Source organism: Coregonus lavaretus (genome assembly GCF_964263955.1).
Source record: "Coregonus lavaretus genome assembly, chromosome: 11".
Lineage (NCBI taxonomy): Eukaryota > Metazoa > Chordata > Actinopteri > Salmoniformes > Salmonidae > Coregonus > Coregonus lavaretus.
The window spans coordinates 24,649,636-24,674,725 of NC_139998.1; the positions used below are offsets into that span (position 1 = coordinate 24,649,636).

General features: G+C 44.5%; 1 protein-coding gene across 1 annotated transcript; it reads right to left on the minus strand.

The window, feature by feature from the left end:
• Positions 1–353: 353 nt before the first annotated feature.
• Positions 354–23,357, minus strand: LOC311137214 (uncharacterized protein). Its single transcript, XM_084171581.1, has 19 exons — positions 23,289–23,357; positions 22,343–22,515; positions 22,110–22,229; positions 21,787–21,971; positions 21,421–21,504; positions 20,995–21,128; positions 20,691–20,782; positions 16,608–16,780; positions 14,049–14,184; positions 13,819–13,943; positions 13,513–13,706; positions 13,157–13,285; positions 12,916–13,061; positions 8,269–10,021; positions 6,793–8,141; positions 6,424–6,500; positions 3,778–3,951; positions 3,235–3,363; positions 354–2,896 (listed from the first exon to the last, which is right to left on the minus strand). Exons 2-19 carry the CDS (start codon positions 22,428–22,430, stop codon positions 2,732–2,734), a joined length of 5,253 nt encoding a protein of 1,750 aa, XP_084027707.1. The 5' UTR covers positions 22,431–22,515; positions 23,289–23,357; the 3' UTR covers positions 354–2,731.
• Between the last annotated feature and the right edge of the window lie 1,733 nt (positions 23,358–25,090).

A 25,090-nucleotide genomic window follows, 5' to 3' on the forward strand; every position in this document is an offset into this window, starting at 1 on the left:
GAACTAAGCTCATGAGGCATTTATAAGTTATATTCTTCAAGAAACAATGAGTTTATATATATAATTAATTTATACGTCCAAAAATTGATGTAGCAACTGCAGATTCTAGCTTTAACAATTGACAGGAATTGAAATTGAATTAATATAACCCCCACCCTGGTGAAATATCCAGCCTTATCTCATAATTTCATCACAGTTTGAGATTAACTGCTTCTGTAAAGATGAGTAATATCCTGTTAAATATTATGTTAGTGGGTTCCTTTCCAAAATGTTGCCCATTCAGTCACAAAATATATCTTAGCCCCCACCCCTTAATTTTCCATATTAGTAAAACATGAACACCACAAAAAAAGTAAATTGGGACAATATTGTATTTTATTTTACTTAGTTATAATTTTGTGTTCCCTCTAAACCACTTGTCCTAGAAGATCAAGTAAATGGAGAAACACAAACAAAATACATTTAACTCAAGCATTTCCTTTCCCCACTCCTCTCAAAAACAAAGTACGTATGCTCAATTCCAATCAACCCCTAGACACTTCAAGTAGATCTGAAAGGATCAGATACTGTAGGTACAGTATACACAATTTGGTAATAACTCCATCTGGCCCTCTGATACACCTATCCAATCCTTTCAGGTCTACAGAAGTGCCAAGGGGATATAATCTAGGGATCGATTTGAAATTTGAATATAGGTGTAGGACAAAACAGGGCCCAGTCCAAAGCAGGTCCACACACACCCATTCTACTACACACACAGAATGGGCACATGCAAATGACAAAAAGGAAAAGACAGGGATATCTTTTACGCACCTTTCTACAAATAAAGTATTTGAAAATGAGTAGAGAAGGCCAACCGTTTCCAGGTACAGTTGTAAGAAGTATTCATTAGCAGGAAGGAAGCCAACCACTTCCACCAATGAGAAACCATGATTACGGATGGCATGAATTGCATACAGTATGACTAGGGCCAGGGGTTTCTCCCACCCACTCCACCTGACTAGGAAATCCTTTGGCCCCTTGTTAGGAGTTTTTGTCAGGTCATGTGGTCATCAAAAACATCCTGGCCTTGACTAGGATTATGGACTATTACTTGATTAACAATTTCCAAGCTCGCAACTACAAGTGTGGCAATATTTTCAAGGACTAAAACAAATCTAGTTTGTTTGCGACAAAGAACAAACTGTGGCCAACCAGTGTCAAGAATAAGGGTTATTGCTCATTATTCAAACTGGAAAATAAGCTTTTGGAATCAAACTAAATCTTTCAGAAGAAATGTGAGCAACTAGCTGAGTTCATAATCAAGTGTGAATGTGTGAAGAAATGGGAAAAACATTGATTAGGCTGCAAGACAGGCATGATATCCTTTGTCATTTGACTAGTTAGCCTGCTACAAATATACAACAGGACTAGCCAATTGTTCTAGACTACCTATAAACTAAGATAAAACACAGGTGAAGGTGCAGAATTCACAAAATGTATATAAACTCCAGTGTCTGCTGGTTTTCACTAATCATTGGCAAATGACTGGTCAATTGATAAACTAAAGCTGATGATTGCAGTCACCTCACCTGGTTTCCTGTCTTAATCAAAACCTGATGGAAAGGTAGGATTAAAACGAGTAGACACTTTGAGCCTAGTCCAAATTTGAGAAAATTTACACAACTGAAACTTTCTCAACAACCATGCATTGATTATCAATGGGAGATTTTTTGAGGAAGTCTGAGTTGTGTGCCCTCATCTCAAGTTAGTATTCTGCCAATAGAGACCAGAGGAGCATTGACAATCTGAGCACCAGAGGAGGACAGCCGCTATGTGCAGAGCCACATACTGTATGGTCAACCAGCACTCCATCGGACCCACAGTCCCATAGCACAGAAACATTCACAAAAACAACAAACTTAATCCAGAACCATTCACAATATACATTTGTGAATTCCCGGTAGGCAGCTAACTCAACTGGAAGGGCGTACATACTGATAATTCAAAATCAATATTTACACCAAATCTAAAATCAGAAATAATTGTTTATACTTTTTCTTATTTTCTATTATTTTCTACTACATACTGGTATTTTTCTACATTGTGGTGTTCTTTTCTTCTTCTATGTCAATGACGGCATTAAGCTTTCTCACACCAAAAAATTAGGACTCATGCCACAGATAAATACCCCTCTACCACCGAAAAGATAAAAAATAAAAAGCCAGCACTGCTTCTATTCAGAGATTTTGCCTGCAGAAATAGCTGCTTCACATTATTCCTCAGCCTCTCTTGATTGAAAGGCTATCTGACTGAGAGCTGTCTCTTTAAGACAGAATCTCTGTGCTAGCCACGTACAGAGTAGACCAAGCTAGACCAACAAAGTACATCTACATGGTCTGACCCTGGGTGAACCTTGAAATAAATTCAATTCAAAACAGATGCTTGGCAGTCAGTGGTAATCAAAGTGCCAGACCACATAGGGTGCACTAAAAGTTACTTCCACATCTTCTTTCAACGAAACGGCTCTTCCATGATTTTGTGAAACAGTGAATTACTATGGACAGAACATAACTTTATCACACCAAAAAAAACAATGAAGAAAACCTCAAATTTGGAGGCACTATTTCTCTAAGCCCTTGCTTGAGTCCCCTAAAAACCTGTGACATGATTTGATAACAGAAATCGTAAAATGAGTGAAACTGGCTGAGAATGGCTGAGTATCCAGTGCATGTGGAGGAATGGGGGGTCCTCATGGGGTCTCTGGATCGTTTGTTCTATCAGTTTCTGCCTCCTCTGTCTTCCCTCCATCCTCTCCTTTCCTGTGTTTCCTGGCGTGTTTGTATTTGTCCACGTAGGCTTTGACCAGGTTGGCCACTTTCACTGGGTTGATCTCCCCGCTCTTACTGTGGCAGACCTGGAATCACAATGGAAAATAAATCACATGCAAGTTAGGTCAGCAATTTACAAACAGTCAAATTATTTTATTTACATCCACAGTGAAACACAATGGCTGTCTTTCATCATGTACTGCAAGAATTAGTGGAAGACTCTCGTAAATCTAAACTCTCATATTGCACAGGTTGGGACAAGCCCCTACATCAACCAATGAAAGACACTTGATCCAAAGATTGACTCATGATAAACATCTTTGGTTTCATTATTATGTGCATGTTCTCCAGTTCCCATAAAAACTCATTTTAATTCGGAATTGCAAACCACATGACAACACTTTGAGCCAATGATCAGGTGTACCTTCTGGACAGCCTTGCGTACGATTTCCTTGTACTCATCCTTAGTGATGTCTTTCTTCTGGTAGAAGGGCTTGATAGCCAGCTTCACCTCCTTTATGGCTCTCTCCTGCATGTGAATCTTTTTTATGTACTGAGGATAGACACCGGGGATTAGTCAATATACACTACTACGCTATGAAGGGGACTGGTCATTTGTTGGCAAGAAGTATACAAGGACATGTATACAGTGCATTCAGAAAGTATTCAGACCCCTTGACTTTTTCCACATTTTGTTATATTACAGCCTTATTCTAAAATTGATTCAATTCTATTTCTTCTTCATCAATCTACACACAATACCCCATAATTGCAAAGCAAAAACAATGGACATTGATGGGGCAAAAAAATAATTTTAACCATTTTAGAATAAGGCTGTAATGTAACAAAAATGTGGAAAAAGTCAAGGGGTCTGAATACTTTCCGAATGCACTGTATACACACAGATATCACCCAAGTGTGCATTGATACATTTGAAGAACATAATTTTCCTTTCTCTCAGACTCACATTATCATTTCTGGAAGCATCATCCTCTCCCAGGGCTTCATTGGGTTCCCTCTGCCCTACTTGTGGTAGACTGTTGGAGCTGGAGGGCTCACTGGGCAGCAATACAGACACACTGCCCCTCTTGGTGCTCTGGACCTTTGGGTCAGTGAGTGACGTAGCACCCAAGGCAGCCTCCTATGGGTGGGAAGGTTTACTGACTATGGATTGAATCCCAATTTGAAATTATGTGCGCAAATTAAATGTTCACGTAAATTGTGCATTTATGTTAAGGAAAGAATTACGCAAAGATTTGAGGTGATGGTAAATTACAGTACAATATTAACGTTTTAATTGTAACTTTTGTATTTCTTGTTCTTAAATCACAACAGCAATATTACCCAACTAATGAAATAAACATGGGCATAAATCTCAACCATCTATTGTCTCATCGAGACCTAGCAGGAATATGTGTTATTTTGCTATGGTATTACCAGCACATAAAAGCCTCTGACGTGTAACAGTCCTCCATTCTACAGTTTCGATTTTCCCAGCAAGGCTTCTACTTTCATTTCACAGTAAAACGCTCCTTTATCAGTTCCAGTTTCTGTCACATGATCTCTCTATTAGCCCATGTGATCTGCACTGGCTTTACGCTGACAGCCACAACAACTGCTCTCCGAGTCAAAAAAGACAGTCTGCCACCCTGTGGCCTTTTAGGAGAGGTGCATGTTAATTACAGGAACATTTTGTGATGAATGTTTTGGAGCACTAAATCACAGATATCTGTAAAGATCCACAGAACGTCTACTTGATATCATTAACATGACCGACCGTCCGGCAGTATGATGCCGTGACTAGGTGCCATTTCATAGTGAATTCCATACTGATTGATCATAACCAATGTTCCCTCTAAACTGCACACCTGCTCAGGCGCACAGTAGCCCCGAGACTGCCACACAGCTCCCCCGGGACTAGAGCGCAAGGAGAGAAGCACGATATTGAACTCACTCAACTTTCTAGAGTTTCCCTTTACTGTGGCAATTGTGATCGAATCAACGCAATATTAGCCACTTTCAATGCAACATACCGAAACAAATGATATATGCAAGAGATTTTGCTGTTGGCAGAACGCTTCGGAGTAGGATTCTATTGCGCACGACTCAGCCCATCCTCAACACAGACCCGTGCGGCATAACCAATCAGACCTGCTGTAGACCTATATGCAAATAAACCATTGCCGTATATGGATCTGTGCCATTTCCTTTGAACTGGACTGTGTTTACAGCTGTGGTATGCGCTTGTTTTGAGATCAAAGCAAGAACTGCATGTAGCCACGTGTGCACATTTTGTTCATATCCTTTGCTAGTTAGTGAGTTATTAGCCCAGTTATAGATCATTTGTAGTCAGCAAAAGGAGACTGATTTCTTCCTACAAGAGCACAAAAGTGTACATTTCTAGACATCTTTGAAAAGCAAGTTAAAGGGGAAGTGTTGTATTTTGAAACAGGCTTGAATAAGTTAAGTAGCCAATAGGCAGAGCGTAGCATAATTTGTCTGATTCTCTGTAATAATGGTATGGGAATAATAATACATTTTATTTTGTAAAGTGGTTTCTTGCATCAAACAACACAACAACATTTTCAGTCACCCCCTTGTCTGAAGGACAAGTGGATAAACAGGTTAATGGTCAAGCCCTGCATGTTTTTTTTCTCAAAAGTATCATGAAATGTAGGCCTACATTGAACACATTGGCTGCTACTGTAGGCTGAATGATAGAACAACTATTTCCATGTTAAAATGTTATGGGATGCATTTTGTCCATTGTTTTTGATGGTAGGCCACTCTGGTAGGCCTACATTATGATCAAATAGCCATAGTAGCCTACTTGGCCACTGTTAAAACTAACTTAAAGCGGGTACAGCCTCAGTGTTCACGGTAAACGCGCGCTAGATGTTGCACAGAATTTTCACAATGTTCAAGTTTGCCCTCAGCAGACCTCAAATTTGCTCAGGGCCGAAAAAAATGAGAGGGAACATTGATCATAAATATACTGAACAAAAAAATGAACACAACATGCAACAATTTCAAAGATTTTACTGAGTTACAGTTCATATAAGGAAATCAGTCAATTGAAATAAATAAATTAGGCCCTAATCTATGGATTTCACATGACTAGCCAGGGGTGCAGCCATGGGTGGGCATAGGCCCACCACTTGGCAGCCAGGCCCACACACTGGGGAGCAAGGCCCAGCCAATCAGAATTTGAGACATCTGTGGCAAAAGCTGCACCTGTGTAATGATCATGCTGTTTAATCAGCTTCTTGATATGCCACACCTGTCAGGTGGATGGATTATCTTGACAAAGGAGAAATGCTCACTAACAGGGATGTAAACAAATTTGTGCACAACATTTGAGAGAAATAAGCTTTTGTGTGTATGGAACATTTTAGTTTTTTTTATTTCAGCTCATGAAACCAACACTTTACATGTTGCGTTTATATTTTTGTTCAGTGTACATATTAGCAGGAAAGAAAGGCAGCATACAGCGGTAGAGGCCTGAAGCTACGCACAAAATAGTTATCTAGGTAAGTAGGCAAGGCCAACCTAATGCATCTATGTTTCTGAGAAGTAAGGAGAGGGTTTGTGTGAGGAGGTGGCTGAGCCGTACCTGATTGGAGGCCTGGGCGGAGGAGGCAGGTCTGCGAGCTCCCTCCTGTTTGAGCTTCAGTTTGTAGAGGGCCAGCTCTGAGACAGAGAAAAAAAAACACACAAGCTATGACCCTCTCTGTGTTATGTGAATAAGAGGTAGTTTCTGAATCTGAGTCAAACAGCTGACTAGAAAAAGTATACTTATGTAATACAACACGTAAGGGCTCTGATTGGGTCAATCCAGATTGTGGTAAATTAAGTTTCTTTGTCATATGCACAGGAACACTTGGTGTACACAGTACAATGAAATGCTTACATGGAGGTTCACCTCTCGACAATAATAAGAATAAAAAACGTAGAACATTTGAAAATGTACAATAATACACACTACTCCCAGTCTTCTCTGGCTGTGGTCCATCTGGTTCCTGCAGGTTCCAGGTGACCCTCTTCACCGAGGGTTTGGCCTTAGCGCCTGGCGTGACTGCCACTGGTTCTCCCCCAGTCTTCCCCTCCTTATCCTCCCCTTCTCCCTCCTTCTCCTCTTTGACCTCAGCCTCCCCTTTCTCTCCTCCTGGCTCTGCTTTCTCACTCTTCACAGAGTCCAGACTGTCCAGCATCATGTCCACGTCCATGTCATCAAGTTCATAGTCTGAATGCTCCTCTACCTCTTCCTTCACTGGGTTCACTGAGATGGGTTGGACAGATGGAGGGGTCTCTGTGAGGGCCTTTGGTACTGGAAGAGGCAGGGATGGGGCCACCTGCTGGCCGGCTGTAATCACTGCAGCCTGAGGAGGCGCAGGGACAGGGTTGGTGCGGAGTGTTGAGAAGCTGGGGCTGGGTTGGCCTGTGGGGGGAGCAGGGATGATGGAGGTCAGGTGTTGAGGCAGCTCAGGCCAGATGGGCTCAGTCTTGATGGTTTCCTTTAATGCCTGGTCTTTTTGATCTGTTACGTCTGAGGTGGAGAGGGCGCACGCCTCGTTTATGAGTGGGGAAGGTTTTTCTTTTTTGATCTCCTTGTGCTCTTGCAAGTCCTTGAACTCATTGAACATTGACAGAGGTTTTTCTTTCTTGATTGGTTTACTATCCAGTGATTCTTCGAACATATCAAAGGCAGACGGTATCTCTTTTTTTATTTCTTTGAGCAGCTTAGACTCCTTGAGCAGTTTTGCTGAGAGAGAGGCGTGCTTCTCTGTTCTAAATTCATTGCCGTCACTCTCCTTTTTCACCTCGGAGACAGAGAGAGGTTTGAGTCCTAAAGAAGAGGAAGGCATCTGTTTTTTGATCTCTCGCTCTTTTCTCTCTTCTTTAGCCTCTCTCTCCTCTTTTAGAGCGACACAGGAAAGCACTTTTTCCTTTATCTTCTCTGTCTGTTCTTTTAGCTCTTTGGAGGAGGTGGTTGAGGAAGACCCTGGTGGTCTGTGTGTGCCCTGTGACGACCCCTCTTCTTTCCTCCTCTCTCTGGACTGCGACCTGGACCTCGGCCTCTTCTTGTCTTTTGACCGCACCTCAACCCAGTTTTTTGACCCAGAGGACGATGGTTGTGATCGTGAGTGGTCTTTCCTCCTCTCCCTGGACCTGGACCGCGAGCGAGACTGCGAGCGACCTCGCTTCTTGTCCTTTGATGGCCGACCCTTCTCTCTCTCACTCCCTCTGCTGTCGTTCCTCTCCCTGCTCCATCTCTTCTGCTTCCTACTCTTGGACTGCTCTCTGCTGCTAGAGCCCGACCTTGACCTCGACCTAAATCAAAATAATAATATTAGCTATTATATTAACAGTATACACTAGAATACATTTTATATTATTATTAAAAGACCACAAAATCACTGCACACAGAATTGACATTATCACAGAATTACATTATTACCTGGAGCGCCTCCTGTCTTTGGAGCGCGAGCGTGACCGTCTCGTCATCTTGCGAGACTTCTCAGAGGCATCAGAGGTGGAGCTGTCTGATGGGGAACGAAGCCGTCTCCTCTCCCTCGATTCCGAACGCCTGGACCTCCTCTCTCCCCCCTCTTCTTCTCCTCTCCTACCCCCCTCGTCTCCTCTCTTCCTCCCTCGCTGTTCCAGGGCCTTGTCTCCTCCCTTCCTGCCTGCCTCCGGGCTATTTGAGGCAGACCGCCGCTCCGTGGAAGACCCCCCACCTTTGGATGTTTTCCTCCCCTGGCCTGAGGGCCTGGAGTGTGATTTAGACCTGGATGGGGACCTGGGGGGGCTGTCCTGGGGCTCTGACTTGATCTCAGTCTTCACCATCCTGTTGCTGTGGTGGCTGGGGGCTGAGCTGGAGGAGAAAGGAGCAGTTTTCTGGTTCTGGGGCTCTCTACTGTTGCCTGTCTGCCCATTCTCACCCTCTGGCTCTTTCCTCTCCCTCTTCACAGGGACCTGGCTCTGGGACAGGGGTGTGCTGGTGCCAGTCATCCCAGACCTGGGTGTGTTGTGTGGGCCGTGACCAGGCTTCGCAGTGCCTGGCTCGCTCTTCACATCCAGACATTCTCCTGAGCCCTCATCCCTCTCCAGTGACACACTTCTCTCCAGTGCCTCAGCTTTCACCTGGTGGCTGGCACCTTCCTTGTGCGCCATGTATGGTTTCCCCCCAGCATGGCTCTCTGCTTCGCTTTCTGAGGCATTGGAGTCTGAGCCTGTTGGGTGGAAAGGGTCGTATATATCCCCCTCCTCCTCTTTGACCCGTGTGTGTGAGGTGGTCAGGGGCCTGCTGCTGCGCTCCTCTCTTCTCCTCTTCGCCTCCTCTTCTTCCGTGGATAGTGGTTCTTCACTGTTGCCGGCGGGAACCATTGCAGAGGCGTTGCTAAGCTGCCGGGCGTACCACGCATTGCCACTGGCGTTGATCCGGAAGCACACCGTGGATGCCAATGCCGGGTTGGCAGTGGAACCAGAGGAAGAGGAAAAGGAGTTGGAGAAGGCTGACGAAGAGCCTGCTCGCTCTGGTCTCTGTCTCTGGGTCTGGCCCTCTGTCCTGCCCTGCTGCTGCTTGTCCACACTTGGCTGCCTACCCCTGTTACCACCCAGGCTGTTCACACAGGCCTCAGGGAAGCCATTACTACCACTACCATTAGCACTGCTACTACTCCCCCCTCTACTGGCACTGCCATTCGTTAGCACACCACTCTCCCGTTTTATCTTTGGTATCCTGGGAAGCACCGATACTGGTGCTTCCCATACTGGTTTAGGGGCGGCCTTCTTAGCCTGGGGCTGTGATGGCACGGTCTCCCTCCCTCGTGACCGAAAGTCTGGGGTAGGAGGGGAGGTAGAGGTGGCTTCCCTCTGGGTCCCATGGGGGAGTCGTACACCAGTGGCCCCCCAGTGGCTGTGTCCAGGACTAGGGCTGGGTCTGGGAGGCGGGGGAGTCTGGCTGTGGCTGGCTGGGCATGGGGATGAGGGGGTGAGAGGGGACAGGCAGGGCCCTGGGGAGCTGAGGGAGAAAGAGGGCCTGTTCAGGGGACTACAGGAGGGTCCCACCACCAGGTCTCCGTTAGTGGGGAGAGAGAGAGAGCTGGCTGCTGCTGGGTTAGGGGACATCCCTGAGTGGTGCTGGGCTACTGATTCACCAGAGCTGCTGCTCCTACTGCTGCCCAGCCTGGACGAAGACGACACACCCACTACAATACAAACAGAAGACAACCATTTACTAACCCTTTTCTGCTGTACAACACAGAATCCAACAGACTTCAAAATCAATGGTTGACAAACAATAAAACTAGGGCTGTCCCCGACTATAAAAAATCTTGGTCGACGAGAGTCGTCCTGTTACTTCAACCAATCAATTGGTCTAAATGTTTAAACGTATTTTTCCAGATATAGACAGACACACCCTATGTGTTTGAATAAAACCAACTACATATGCACTGAGCTTGTCTGATGCTTTAAGCACACTGTTTGATTAAATAATTAAGACACACAAATGACTCAAGAAAGAGCCCGATGTTCACACTTTGTTAAAAAGAATGACAGCGAGTGCCTGTGTGACTGGCGCACGTTGTCTCGCTCTCCTCCCTACTGCAGTGAAAAGGCACCACAGCACAGCACGCTGTCCGTGCTGAAGCTGCAACATAATTTCAGCCATTTAGTTTCTTACACATTTCTGACTGAAAAGTTATTTTACCGAAATTCCTAATTTGTTTAGGAAAAATATTCCCTATTCCCTCAACCCTTGCTCTCTTTACGTGAAACATGTAAGCGTCACATGCATGTGACCAATAGGGCCTGACCTATAGCCTATCATAATCACATCAATAAATTGGTTATAACAAACTCCGAACACAGTAATGTCAACAGCAAAATGGATGCGGAGGACGTGAAAAAGAAACTTGAAACAGGCAGTTTACTGGTTGCTCAGGAGGGAAGTCAGATCTGTGGAAGACATTTGACTTAGTTGTGGAAACTTCTGGAGATGAAGAAAAAGGAGGGTATAGGAGCAAGCGTTGAGTGAGCATTGTGTGCCAAACAGTTGCTGTTAGATTACAATATTATAATTTTTTCTGACCATTTGGAACAGTGTTAACATTAAATAAATAAGTGTACTAGTGTCTGTTCTAATGTAAAATATATATATATAAAGCCTTTATTACAGCATACTAAAAACAGTTGCATGCATTCGTGAACTGCGGTTTATTTATTCAAAGCTCCCTTTGTTATTTAATTTTAAAACTAAAATGATTGATTGCATTTCAAAGCATGAATGTCTCGTATGCTGTGTGATGGCATGAACGAATGAATGAATGAATGAATGAATGATTGATTGATACAGTAGCCTACATATTGAAATATAAGCCTAAGTAAGTTACGGTATTAAGACTAAACAGGACGCGCTCTTAGGCCTAAAGCTCAATGGTGTTATACAAGGTTACTGTACAAAGCCTACTAATGATAACGACATTACTTATTATGGTCCTCTGTAGCTCAGCTGGTAGAGCACGGCGCTTGTAACGCCAAGGTAGTGGGTTCGATCCCCGGGACCACCCATACACAAAAAAAAAAAATTATGCACGCATGACTGTAAGTCGCTTTGGATAAAAGCGTCTGCTAAATGGCATATCATATCATATCATAATGATGATCATAAATGATTGTAATAATAACAATAAGAAGATTATAGACCTAATTAAGTTGGGGTTTGCGCTCTCCTCAATTTTCTTAGACAATTAGGCTAAGCCCTATTCGCACGGGACTCGTATTACTAGAGAACTTTTTTACTATGTAATTATTACCCCAGAATCTCCGTTATTCCAGAGGACGAGCCGGACAGGATTCATTTTTTCTAAATTGCCCCCTGTAATTATTTTTTCCAATAAATTGACAGTTATTGAGGGTGGAGGTTTTTTCTAGGCGTGAAGATATTTCAACAAGTCGAGGCGATAACAGGGCTACACTGATAACTCGAGCTTGGTTCCCACGTTTCTAAACCATACCAAACCATCTTTGGTATAGTGTTGCCAAATTATTTGCATTGAGGAAGTGTGATCATAGGATATTTTAGCGATCTGCAGTAGACGCACTAAATGCCCCACAACCTTCAGATGTGAGCTAAACAGCGCACTTGCACCTGAGATGCGTTTTAAGGCTATGGATGCGAAAGTGAACTTATCATTCCCAAACGTTTAGGTCAGTTGTATGCTGCTTTGCGATCTATTAACAGCAAGGGTTACATTAAATAGGCGCAATCATTTTTACTGATGCATTTGGCAATATTCTATTCATACGCACAAAACATATGAACAAAAGCATTCACTGTGAAAGTTGATTCATATATAGGCTATGCGCAGCACTTCGTTCAATTTATCGAATCAGTTATTGTTTTCTTGCTCAAACCGTGAGCAACACCTGTCAAACTCAGACATTGGAGTTCGCCAAAAAAACGTAGGTTATTCTGGCTGGAATTGTTACTCTCCTGCCATGTACAAATTACTGACATGGCAGATTCGGATGGGACTAAAATGACAGATGTGGTGTTTTGTTGCTCTCAATCCCAATATGCTGGTTAATTTAGGTAATATACACAAAGCAACATAGGGAAAGGCGGCAATTCTACAGCTCACTGAAGATTATGTTTCAGAACCGTGGACAGCGACCATACCCAATGCGGGAGAAAGCACATTTGTTATAAAATAATATTAGATTTATTAGTGTTGCACCATTATTTTTACATAATATAACCATATACAATTTCAGTATCCCGTCTTAGAGTGATGGACTGTGCCGTCCCCGTGGCCTCCGTAATGGATTAGTCCACTGAGACAGGCGCAAATCAGCGGTGTCTTGTGCGCCATGAAAAATAAAATAAAATTGCGACCACTTGACTAAAGAAATCTTGGTCGACCAACAGCCTATCGACCAAACAATCAACCAGTCGACTAAATGGGGTCAGCCCTAAATAAAACGTTCACTAGTTCTTGAATAGCCAGGTATTAGATACAGAACAAGAAAAATATTAACAGAAAGAAAGAGAAAGGACAAGAGATTGAACTAAAGAAAGGAAAAAACCCTAGCAGCCCACCTGGTTTGGTAGCCTTGAGAGATCCGTCTCTGTTGATGACCACGTCTGAGCTGTCCATCAGCAGCATGCTCTGTCCTGATAGGATGCTGCCCAGTAGGTCAGGCACTGGGGCCACCTCCTCCACCTGGAGCAGGCTTGGGCCCCGCCTACAACACCATGGCAACCACAGGTCAGACATGTACCATATTGAAGGATGTGAGCTACATAACAATATAACGTGGGAGGAGATGAGAAGGTGTACCTGGAGAGGCCAGCAGTGATTGGTCGAGCCACAGGCTGGTGCGAGCGGAGGGCGGAGCGAGATAAGCCACGCCTCTTGGCCTCCAGCAGTGATGTTGTGGCCAAGGCATGCTCTTCCTCCTCTTCATTCCTGGGGTGGGATCAACAACCAATCAACATTCAGAACAGGGTTGGGGTCCATTCCACAATTGCCTGTTATTTTCTGAGTTTTTTAATTTTTTTAATTCATGGTTTTGTTTAAAAGTATTATGTTGTCTATATGTTCAGTGTTGTGCCAGCATTAGCTGGAGATTTTCACTCTCTGGATTAATAAAGTACTACGTTATCTTATAGTTGTGAGTTCTGCCTGAGACAGACCTGTCAGTGAAGGGGTCCAGGTCATAGGGGTCTCCATAGACAGAGAGCGAAGCAGCTCCTATGTCAGCTCTCATACTGCCCAGAGTGGTTTCTGTAGGCCGGTACACAGAGGGAAGGGACGAGCCCTGTTTGGGCTTCCCTATCCCAAGGCTATGGGCTATACGACCACGAGACGTAGGCTCCTTCTTCACCACCTAGAAACACACACGCAAACATACATACAGACAGATTGCACATGAGCACTCCTATCATTCTGTTGTAGGTACTATACATTTCCTGCTATACTTGCTAAATGTAAAGTCTCACCAGTTTCCTTCTAGACTTGGTCCTCCTCACTCTCCGTTTCCTCCTCTTCACCCCAGTGCCTGCAGCTTTGCCCTTACCACCCGTGGCAGGCGATGACCTCTTACTCTTGCCTTTCCTGCGCTTCACTGTGGGCACAGAGCAAATGCATCTCTTTTAACAACCCAGATAGGTTGTGTGTGTGTGTGTGTGTGTGTGTGTGTGTGTGTGTGTGTGTGTGTGTGTGTGTTCACCTGTCCTGCGTCGTCGGCTGGATGGAGCGCGAGGTGTGAGGTCCCGTATGTACACAGCTGTGTTGAGTCCTGCCACTACTGCGTTGATAGTGTCATCCAGCCAGGTGGACTGTGGCATCAGAAAACTGGGGGCAATCTGAGACCAGAGGTACACTGCATCACTCTACTGATTCTCTGTTGTCTATTTTGTCTATAGACATGCTTTACTTGACATGACCTTCACAGCCGTCTGATGAGAGGCAGCATCACTCTAAAGAGCCACCTCTCTCTGACTCTCTATTCTATTCCTGCATGTCAAATGTTACTTGGTGCAAGTAGCGCATTCAAACGAGACAAAATAACATAGTCATCTTTCATCAAATGTTATGTAATAAAATACTACATAGAAATACCCATCATACACGTATCAACATTCATTGAATCAGATGGCTCATTCATCACAAAACCAACTGATATTGCCAACTACTTTAATGATTTTTTCATTGGCAAGATAAGCAAACTTAAGAATGTCATGCCAGCAACAATTGCTGACACTACACATCCAAGTATATCTGACCAAATTATGAAAGACAAGCATTGTAATTTTGAAATCCGTAAAGTGAGTGTGAAAGAGGTGAAAAAATTATTGTTGTCTATCAACAATGACAAGCCACCGGGGTCTGACAACTTGGATGGAAAATTACTGAGGATAATAGCGGATGATATTGCCACTCCTACTTGCCATATTGTCAATTTAAGCCTACTAGAATGTGTGTGCCCCCAGGCTTGGAGGGAAGCAAAAGTCATTCCGCTACCTAAAAATAGTAAAGCCCCCTTCACTAGCTCAAATAGCCGACCAATTAGCCTGTTACCAACCCTTAGTAAACTATTGGAAATAATTGTGTTTGACCAGATACAATGCTATTTTACAGTAAATAAATTGAAAACAAACTTTCAGCATGCTTATAGAGAAGGACATTCAACAAGCACAGCACTTACACAAATGACTGATTGGCTGAGAGAAATTGATGATACAAATATTGTAGGGGGTGTTTTGTTAGACTTCAGTGCGGCTTTTGACATTAACGATCATAGTCTGCTGCTGGAAAAACGTATGTGTTATGGCTTTACTCCACCTGCTATATTGTGGATACAGAGTTACCTGTCTAACAGAACACAGAGGGTGTTCTTTAATGGAAGCCTCTCCAACATAATCCAGGTAGAATCAGGAATTCCCCAGGGCAGCTGTCTAGGCCCATTACTTTGTTCAATCTTTACTAATGACATGCCACTGGCTTTGAGTAAAGCCAGAGTGTCTATGTATACGGATGACTCAACACTATACATGTCAGCTACTACAGCAACTGAAATGACTGCAACCTTAACAAAGAGTTGCAGTTAGTTTCAGGGTGGGTGGCAAGGAATAAGTTAGTCCTAAATATTTCTAAAACTAAAAGCATTGTATATGGGACAAATCATTCACTTAACCCTAAACCTCAACTAAATATTGTAATAAATCATGTGGAAAATGAGCAAGTTGAGGTGACTAAACTGCTTGGAGTAACCCTGAATTGTAAACTGTCATGGTCAAAACATATTGATACAACAGTAGCTAAGATGGGGAGAAGTATGTCCATAATAAAGCGCTGCTCTACCTTCTTAACAGCACTATCAACAAGGCAGGTCCTACAGGCCCTAGTTTTGTCACACCTGGACTACTGTTCAGTCGTGTGGTCAGGTGCCACAAAAAAGGACTTAGGAAAATTGCAATTGGCTAAGAACAGGGCAGCACAGCTGGCCCTTGGATGTACACAGAAAGCTAATATGAATAATATGCATGTTGATCTCTCCTGGTTCAAAGTGGAGGAGAGATTTACTTCATCATTACTTGTGTTTATGAGAGGTGTTGACATGTTGGGTGCACCGAGCTGTCTTGTTTGAGCTACTGGCACACAGCTCGATCACCCATGCATACCCCACAAGACATGCCACCAGAGGTCTCTTCACAGTTCCCAAGTCCAGAACAGACTATGGGAGGCGCACAGTACTACATAGAGCCATGACTACATAGAACTATATTCCACATCAAGTAACTGATGCAACCAGTAAAATTAGATTTAAAAAACAGATTAAAAAAACACCTTATGGAACAGCAGGGACTGTGAAGCAACACAAACATAGGCGCAGACACATGCATACACACACGATAACATACGCACTATACACACACGTACACATGGATTTTTGTACTGTAGATATGTGGTAGTGGTGGAGTAGGGGCCTGAGGGCACACAGTGTGTTGTGAAATCTGTGACTGTATTGTAATGTTTTTTTAAATTGTACGAACTGCCTTAATTTTGCTGGACCCCAGGAAGAGGGGATCCATAATAAATACAAATTCAAAACCCAGGAGGGAAACATGGGTAACATAATTTTTCATACTGTAAGTACATTATCATGCTGCTCACTAAACAATCTTCGGTGCTACAGAGTAAGGGATGCTGACACTAGTGGTGAGGAGCGGAGTGCAGTGAGGGAGAACAAAGAAGCCAGTAGGAAGCAACACGCCTCATGCCAAACCTGTGCAGTGCGTGCCTGGGTGATGCGGTGGCGGTTGACACTGGCGCGGACCCTCTCGCTTTGCTGGGTGCGGGCGATGGCCCGGGTGGGGCCCGTCGTGGTGGTGCGGGAGTGGCTGGTGGTAGGACGGGAGCTGCTCAGACTCTCCGCGTCGCTCTGCTCCGCTGAACCCCCTGAGGAGCAGGAACATTGATGAGCTCTGGGATCTTGGTAAAAGGACTTACACTACCAGTCAAAAGTTTGGACACACCTACTCATTCAAAGTTTTTTCTTTATTTTTACATTGTAGAATAATAGTGAAGATATCAAAATTATGAAATAACCCATATGGAATCATGTAGTAAGCAAAAAAAGTGTTAAACAAATCAAAATATATTTTATATTTGAGATTCTTCAAATAGCCACCCTTTGCCTTGATGACAGCTTTGCACACTCTTGGCATTCTCTCAACCAGCTTCATGAGGTCGTCAACTGGAATGCATTTCAATTAACAGGTGTGCCTTCCTAAAAGTTAATTTGTGGAATTTCTTTCCTTCTTAATGCGTTTGAGCCAATCAGTTGTGTTGTGACAAGGTAGGGGGGGTATACAGAAGATAGCCCTATTTGGTAAAAGACCAAGTCCATATTATGGCAAGAACAGCTCAAATAAGCAAAGAGAAACAACAGTCCATCATTACTTTAAGACATGAAGGTCAGTCAAAACAGAAAATCTCAAGAACTTTGAAAGTGTCTTCAAGTGCAGTCGCAAAAACCATCAAGCGCTATGATGAAACTTTCTCTCTCTCCCGCTACTCTCTCCTCTTCCATCCTATCATCTCTTCCCTCTGCTCAATCCTTCTCCCTCCAATCTCCTGATTCTAACTCCTCAACCCTCCTCTCCTCCCTTTCTGCATCCTTTGACTCTCTATGTCCCCTATCCTCCCGGCCGGCTCGGTCCTCCCCTCCTTCTCCGTGGATTGACGACTCATTGCGAGCTCACAGAACTGGGCTCCGGGCAGCCGAGCGGAAATGGAGGAAAACTAGACTCCCTGCGGACCTGGCATCTTTTCACTCCCTCCACTCTACATTTTCTTCCTCTGTTTCTGCTGCTAAAGCCACATTCTACCACTCTAAATTCCAAGCATCTGCCTCTAACCCTAGGAAGCTCTTTGCCACCTTCTCCTCCCTGCTGAATCCTCCTCCCCCTCCCCCCTCCCTCTCTGTGGATGACTTCGTCAACCATTTTGAAAAGAAGGTTGACGACATCCAATCCTCGTTTGTTAAGTCAAATGACACTGCCCTACCCTATGCTTTGACTTCTTTCTCCCCACTCTCTCCAGATGAAATCCTTGAGACGGCCGGCCGCCCAACAACCTGCCCGCTTGACCCTATCCCCTCCTCTATTCTCCAGACCATCTTCGGTGACCTTCTCCCTTACCTCACCTCGCTCATCAACTCATCCTTGACCACTGGCTATGTCCCTTCCTTCTTCAAGAGAGCGAGAGTTGCACCCCTTCTCAAAAAACCTACACTCGATCAATCCGATGTCAACAACTACAGACCAGTATCCCTTCTTTCTTTTCTCTCCAAAACTCTTGAGCGCGCCGTCTTTAGCCAACTCTCTTGCTATCTCTCTCAGAATGACCTTCTTGATCCAAACCAGTCAGGTTTCAAGACTGGTCATTCAACTGAGACTGCTCTTCTCTGTGTCACGGAGGCTCTCCACACTGCTAAAGCTAACTCTCTCTCCTCTGCTCTTGTCCTTCTAGACCTGTCTGCTGCCTTTGATACTGTGAACCATCAGATCCTCCTCTCCACCCTCTCCGAATTGGGCATCTCCGGCGCGGCTCACTCTTGGATTGCGTCCTACCTGACAGGTCGCTCCTACCAAGTGGCATGGCGAGAATCTGTCTCCGCACCACGTGCTCTCACCACTGGTGTCCCCCAGGGCTCAGTTCTAGGCCCTCTCCTATTCTCGCTATACACCAAGTCACTTGGCTCTGTCATATCCTCACATGGCCTCTCCTATCATTGCTACGCAGACGACACACAACTAATCTTCTCCTTTCCCCCTTCTGATAACCAGGTGGCGAATCGCATCTCTGCATGTCTGGCAGACATATCAGTGTGGATGACGGATCACCACCTCAAGCTGAACCTAGGCAAGACGGAGCTGCTCTTCCTCCCGGGGAAGGACTGCCCGTTCCATGATCTCGCCATCACGGTTGACAACTCCGTTGTGTCCTCCTCCCAGAGTGCAAAGAGCCTTGGCGTGACCCTGGACAACACCCTGTCGTTCTCCGCTAACATCAAGGCGGTGACCCGATCCTGTAGGTTCATGCTCTACAACATTCGGAGAGTACGACCCTGCCTTACACGGGAAGCGGCACAGGTCCAAATCCAGGCACTTGTCATCTCCCGTCTGGATTACTGCAACTTGCTGTTGGCTGGGCTCCCTGCCTGTGCCATTAAACCCCTTCAACTCATCCAGAATGCCGCAGCCCGTCTGGTGTTCAACCTTCCCAAGGTCTCTCATGTCACCCCGCTCCTCCGCACACTCCACTTGCTTCCAGTTGAAGCTCGCATCTGCTACAAGACCATGGTGCTTGCCTACGGAGCTGTGAGGGGAACAACACCTCTGTACCTTCAGGCTCTGATCAGTCCCTACACCCAAACGAGGGCATTGCGTTCATCCACCTCTGGCCTGCTGGCCCCCCTACCTCTGCGGAAGCACAGTTCCCGCTCAGCCCAGTCAAAACTGTTCGTTGCTCTGGCACCCCAATGGTGGAACAAGCTCCCTCACGACGCCAGGAGAGCGGAGTCACTCACCACCTTCCGGAGACACTTGAAACCCCACCTCTTTAAGGAATACCTGGGATAGGATAAAGTAATCCTTCTACCCCCCCCTTACCCCACCCCAAAGAAAGAAAAAAAAACATATTGTAAAGTGGTTATCCCACTGGCTATAAGGTGAATGCACCAATTTGTAAGTCGCTCTGGATAAGAGCGTCTGCTAAATGACGTAAATGTAAATGTAATGAGGACCGCCACAGGAATGGAAGACCCAGAGTTACCGCTGCTGCAGAGGATAAGTTCATTAGTTACCAGCCTCAGAAACTGCAGCCCAAATAAATCCTTCACAGAGTTCAAGTAAGGAGGAGGAGACTGTGTGAATCAGGCCTTCATGGTCAAATTGCTACAAAGAAATCACTACTAAAGTACACCAATAAGAAGAAGAGACTTGCTTGGGCCAAGAAACCCGAGCAATGGACAATAGACTAGTGGAAATGTGTCCTTTGGTCTGGAGTCCAAATTGGAGATTTTTAGTTTCAACCACCGTGTCTTTGTGAGACGCGGTGTGGGTGAACGGATGATCTCCGCATGTGTATTTCCCACCGTAAAGCACGGAGGAGGAGGTGTTTTGCTAGTGACACTGTCTGTGATTTATTTAGAATTCAAGGCACACTTAACCAGCATGGCTACCACAGCATTCTGCAGCGATACGCCATCCCATCTGGTTTGCGCTTAGTGGGACTATCACTTGTTTTTCAACAGAACAATGACCCAACACACCTCCAGGCTATTTTACCAAGAAGGAGAGTGATGGAGTGCTGCATCAGATGACCTGGCCTCCACAATCCCCCGATCTCAACCCAATTGAGATGGTTTAGGATGAGTCGGACCGCAGAGTGAAGGAAAAGCAGCCAACAAGTACTCAGCATATGTGGGAACTCATTCAAGACTGTTGGAAAAGCATTCCAGGTGAAGCTGGTTGAGAGAATGCCAAGAGTGTGCAAAGCTGTCATCAAGGCAAAGGGTGGCTATTTGAAGATAACAAATATATTTTGATTTGTTTAACACTTTTTGGGTTACTACATGACTCCATATGTGTTATTTCATAGTTTTGATGTCTTCACTATTATTCTACAATGTAGAAAATAGTAAAAATAAAGAAAAACCCTGGAATGAGTACGTGTGTCCAAACTTTTGACTGGTACTGTACCTGTACTGTACAATACCTGTACTACTGCTTTGTACAAAGAGCATTGTAAACTTTTTTCTCAGAGGAAGACGTAATGACTCAATAGTACTGAGTGTGATTACTTGAATGGCGGTTGATGGCTTGACACTCTGGGCAGAACCATTCCTCCACAGGGACAGCATCTAGCGGGGGGGTCAGGCACTCCATGTGGTACCTTCCATGGTGCACAGAAATGAAGGGTTAGGAATTAACATGGATATGATCAGAACATAATAGAAAACCAGGGGGAAAGGCAAAAGGGTTCATTTTAATGACCAGATGGAGATAAATATATTCTGATTTTCCAGATGTCGTACAATCAGGAATGCATGGTTAATCAGGACAAATCCAAGAAAGATCAGGTGGTGTGTTTAGCTTGTGTCTCACCCTGCATCACAGCCGTCACAGAGCAGCAGGCGGTCTTCACGGTCGCTCCCCCCACACACCTCACAGCTGGTCTGTTCCAGCTCCAGGTCTATCACCTCCTCCTGGCCCTCCTTCACTGGCTTCTGCACTGTGATCTGCACTCAACCATCACAACACGCACATAGAGCAATGAAAGGAAAGTGACTGTCTGCAGCTCCCATGCATGATCCATATTTGGATACACAATGTTTGGACCCTAATGTTCTTTGCCACAAAATAAATCAAACACCCTTCATGAGGAATACACATGCCATCTGTAGTAGCTACTTCTCTACCTCTCAAAGACATCCCCCCCCCACCCAACACATTCACAACATTAAATCATGACCAAAAAAGGCAAATATAAGACATATTCAACTAGAGAAAGTCTGAACTTTTTTAACTCACCATTTTCTGCACTTTCCCGCCATAACATTTTCTCAGGTAGATGTTATTGAAGACTATTCTGTCCACAGGACAGGAGTTTGCATTCTGAGGAAAGAACAAAAACACGCTTGGAAGTACAACATTCGGACACACTAACATTTCATGACTGTCTGTCTTAACAAAACCTCAGTTTATAGGATTGAAAGTGAAATCTGAGGTGTGGTGTCTACTGTCCATAGTTTCAGTGACGCTCATCAATTTGACAGGTTAGTGTCTTCTAGTTCCTCCAACAATATCATCATTTTGAGTCTGTACGAACACCGAAGTCAGTAAAAGGCTTTGATGCCTTGACCTCTCTTCTTGCCCCCTCTGATGTCACCCACCCACCTTGGACCACTCAAGGATGCAGTCGAGGCAGAAGTAGTGCTTGCAGCTCTCTGGCGTGGCCACAGGCTGGCTGTGGAAAGAGTTGAGGCAGATGGGGCATTTCTCAGTGTCCTCGTCTGAGCTCAGACCTGCCAAGTCAGCCGACGCTCCCCCCACCGCCTTCACAGCATCCTCCTCTTCTTCATCTGAGGAACAAGTATGTTGTTTGATCAGAGGTTATGAAACTCAAGTGGTGGGTCTATACCTTGGGTACTAAAAGTGTATCATGGACCATTACCGATTATTTCCTATGAGTACAGTGGCCTACATCTCCATAACCTCACCATCACTGTCATCCTCCTCTTCTCCCTCTCCATCAAGGTGTTCTTCCTCCTCCTCCTCATCCTCACCACTGTCAGAAGCTACCTCCTCCGATTCCTCCCCAACTTCATCTGAGTCTTCATCTGGATGTTGACAAAGAAATGTACAGCCTTACAAAGTTAGTTCTCCTAATCTTTCCAATAGTAGTATTGGAAGATTTGAGGGGGTCATAAAATGTGGGGATATGAGCCCATACCTGAGATTGCCCACAATGCTGGCCTTTTCCCTTTTCCGTGGGTGGCATTCCGGTTGATCAGCTCATCCTGGCTGTCCTCTTCGTCCATGGCTGAACATCAGAGAGCCTCCAGCACCAATCTCTAGCTAAATCCCAAAGGCTCTGCTTAAGTGAGACTTATGAATTGTCAGTAGCTGGAAAATACATTACATTTAAATGAGTGCCACAACTTTTCACCTGGTCCATGCGCAAACAAAGCTTTCCTGTGTACTCAGTGTTGACACCTGCTACAAACAAGAACGCTTGTAGAAATATCAGATTAGCACCTCATGAAGGAGCTATATGAAAACTAGGTAGCATGTCACAAGTCAAGTGCCACTTGAAGTGGACAGTTAGCTAGTCCATTGACAAGAGACTTAACACAAAGGTTAAAGTCTGCCAGCCATATAACAAGCACAATAGACAGACAAACGAAGTAAAAATGTATACCAAGTTCTCGTTTTCGTAGATTAGATGGCTAGATTTTAGTAGCTGTTTAGCTTAACTAGCTAACAACTGTTGTTGCTTCAGTTTCCTCAATAACAACAAACACGCTGCGCGACTGTGGTGATGTACTGCTGTGCATACATGCTCGCTAAGAGTTGCCTGTTGTTACTAGGTTAACTTTTAAATAAGCTTTTGTTACCTAGCTAGTTACCTTATTGCAAAGAAAACATGCAAGTTATGGAATATTCTTAGCTAGCTATGCAACCAATGCATGTTAGCTAGCTAGCTGCATTGTTTTTGGAGAATAGCCTGCTAACGTTCGCCTGCTAGCTAGCTACCATTATTAGCTTGAGTCTAAATATAACTTGCAAGCTCGTTATGTTCGGTGCATGCGACATTCATGTTGATAAATGTACAGTTGCTAATTATTCAGGCATACGTTAATGTTTACTTCGAACGTGCAAAGTGTTTTTACACCTACCCTAAACGGTTGTGAGTGACATGTTTGGAGTAATTTGTCAGTCCACGATTTTTGTTGAGTGACACCGCCGGCTGGAGTGACGGAAATGGCCGAACGCACTCTTCTTCTTCTTCTTTGGGATTGGGTTGGCGGATCGCATCCAACTTTGAAGGTGCATACACCGCCGCCTACTGTACTGGACTGTGAGCCCAATAATATAATAATAATAATATGCCATTTAGCAGGCGCTTTTATCCAAAGCGACTTACAGTCATGTGTGCATACATTTTTACGTATGGGTTGTCCCGGGGATCGAACCCACTACCCTGGCGTTACAAGCGCCATGCTCTACCAATTGAGCTACAGAGGACCACATGAAATTATCTTCATTATTCCTGTTCCTCCTCTCACTACACCACCCAAACCCCAACCAGCCTCTCTAACCCCTTCACACAATCTCTTCCTATCTACATCATACAGTTCACAAAATGTCAACACATTTTCCACCGTTTCCTCCGCTATGCACTCATCACACAGACCTGTTGTGTGGAATAGACCCTAGTCTATTCCACACAACTTTCTCTCTCCTACATCACATCTCTTCCTTTACTGACCGGTGCAGTCGATACAATAGCCTCCTTTGACTACTAGCATCCCACTCCCTTTGCCAAAGATCGAGCCCTTTTGCCCGGCTCAAGGACTTGACTTCGCTGCATCCCAGCGGGGCCTGAATATCTACTCCCTCTCTCCTCACATAACTCTTAGCCACCACATCGGCCTTCTCATTACCCTCCACACCCAGCCAAATGCACTCAAATCACTGTAACACTCATATACGGTGTACCTGAAATGTATCCATTCAATCACTATTTGATACAATGTATGCCATTTGATACACATTTTTATGAAGTATATTCTGATTTCGTCTGTTCTTTTGGCATATAGGGGGCGGTAGAAACGTCAAAATGTCAGAATTTAAGTAGGCAATGTAGAGTGGCAGACCAATCTAGGTTGGATAGGTGAAAGCATCTTCGTCAGATAACGCAGGTTTGGTTCAAACTATTTTATACAAATTCTTCCAAGCCTAGATGAAGGAAATGATGAAGGAGATCAAGCCATTTTGGCCCTGGGTTCACCCCTAGTTTTTCCCCCAGTCTTTTGGCAATTTCAAACTGCAGTGACTAAGTTCACTGACATAGCACACAGCTGTGCAGCCACCGCAAGGGCATGTCATAAGCCATGATTTGTTTTTTTAATGACAGGAAATTAGCTTTAAAACTAACATTTTTTTGCTCGGTCCTTCCGGCCCCGCGAAACTGCGCTATGCCACTGCCTATGCTAACCATTATGCTGCCTATTAGGCTAGCTAGTTTATAGGTTACCCATGCCATCCAATCTTTTAAAAAATAGTACAACTTTACTGTAGGCTATGTGTGTGTAGCCGGACTGATCATAAGACTAATAATGGGCATACCGGTTGCCTACATACTATGTGGCTCTGCCGCCCTCTGCTGGTTTATGTAAAGATGACGCATGACCTGGATGGGCCTGTTACATAACAGGCTAAAGCGTAAGAAATTCCTGCTTTATTGTTGCTTTGTATCGTGGGAGAATTTGTCCCCACTGTATCCGATTGTATCCAATCAAGTAAATGGTATGGTCTGGCATTTTCGACCAGACAAGATTCCGTTCCTTTGATGTTGATAGCTCTGGCTTCGAGTTCAAAAAGGTCACTTGGTAATGTTGTTGAACCTGCGCGCCAGTATCAATAAAGCTTCAGACACACACAGCACTATTTAAATATGTTTATATATATATATGGG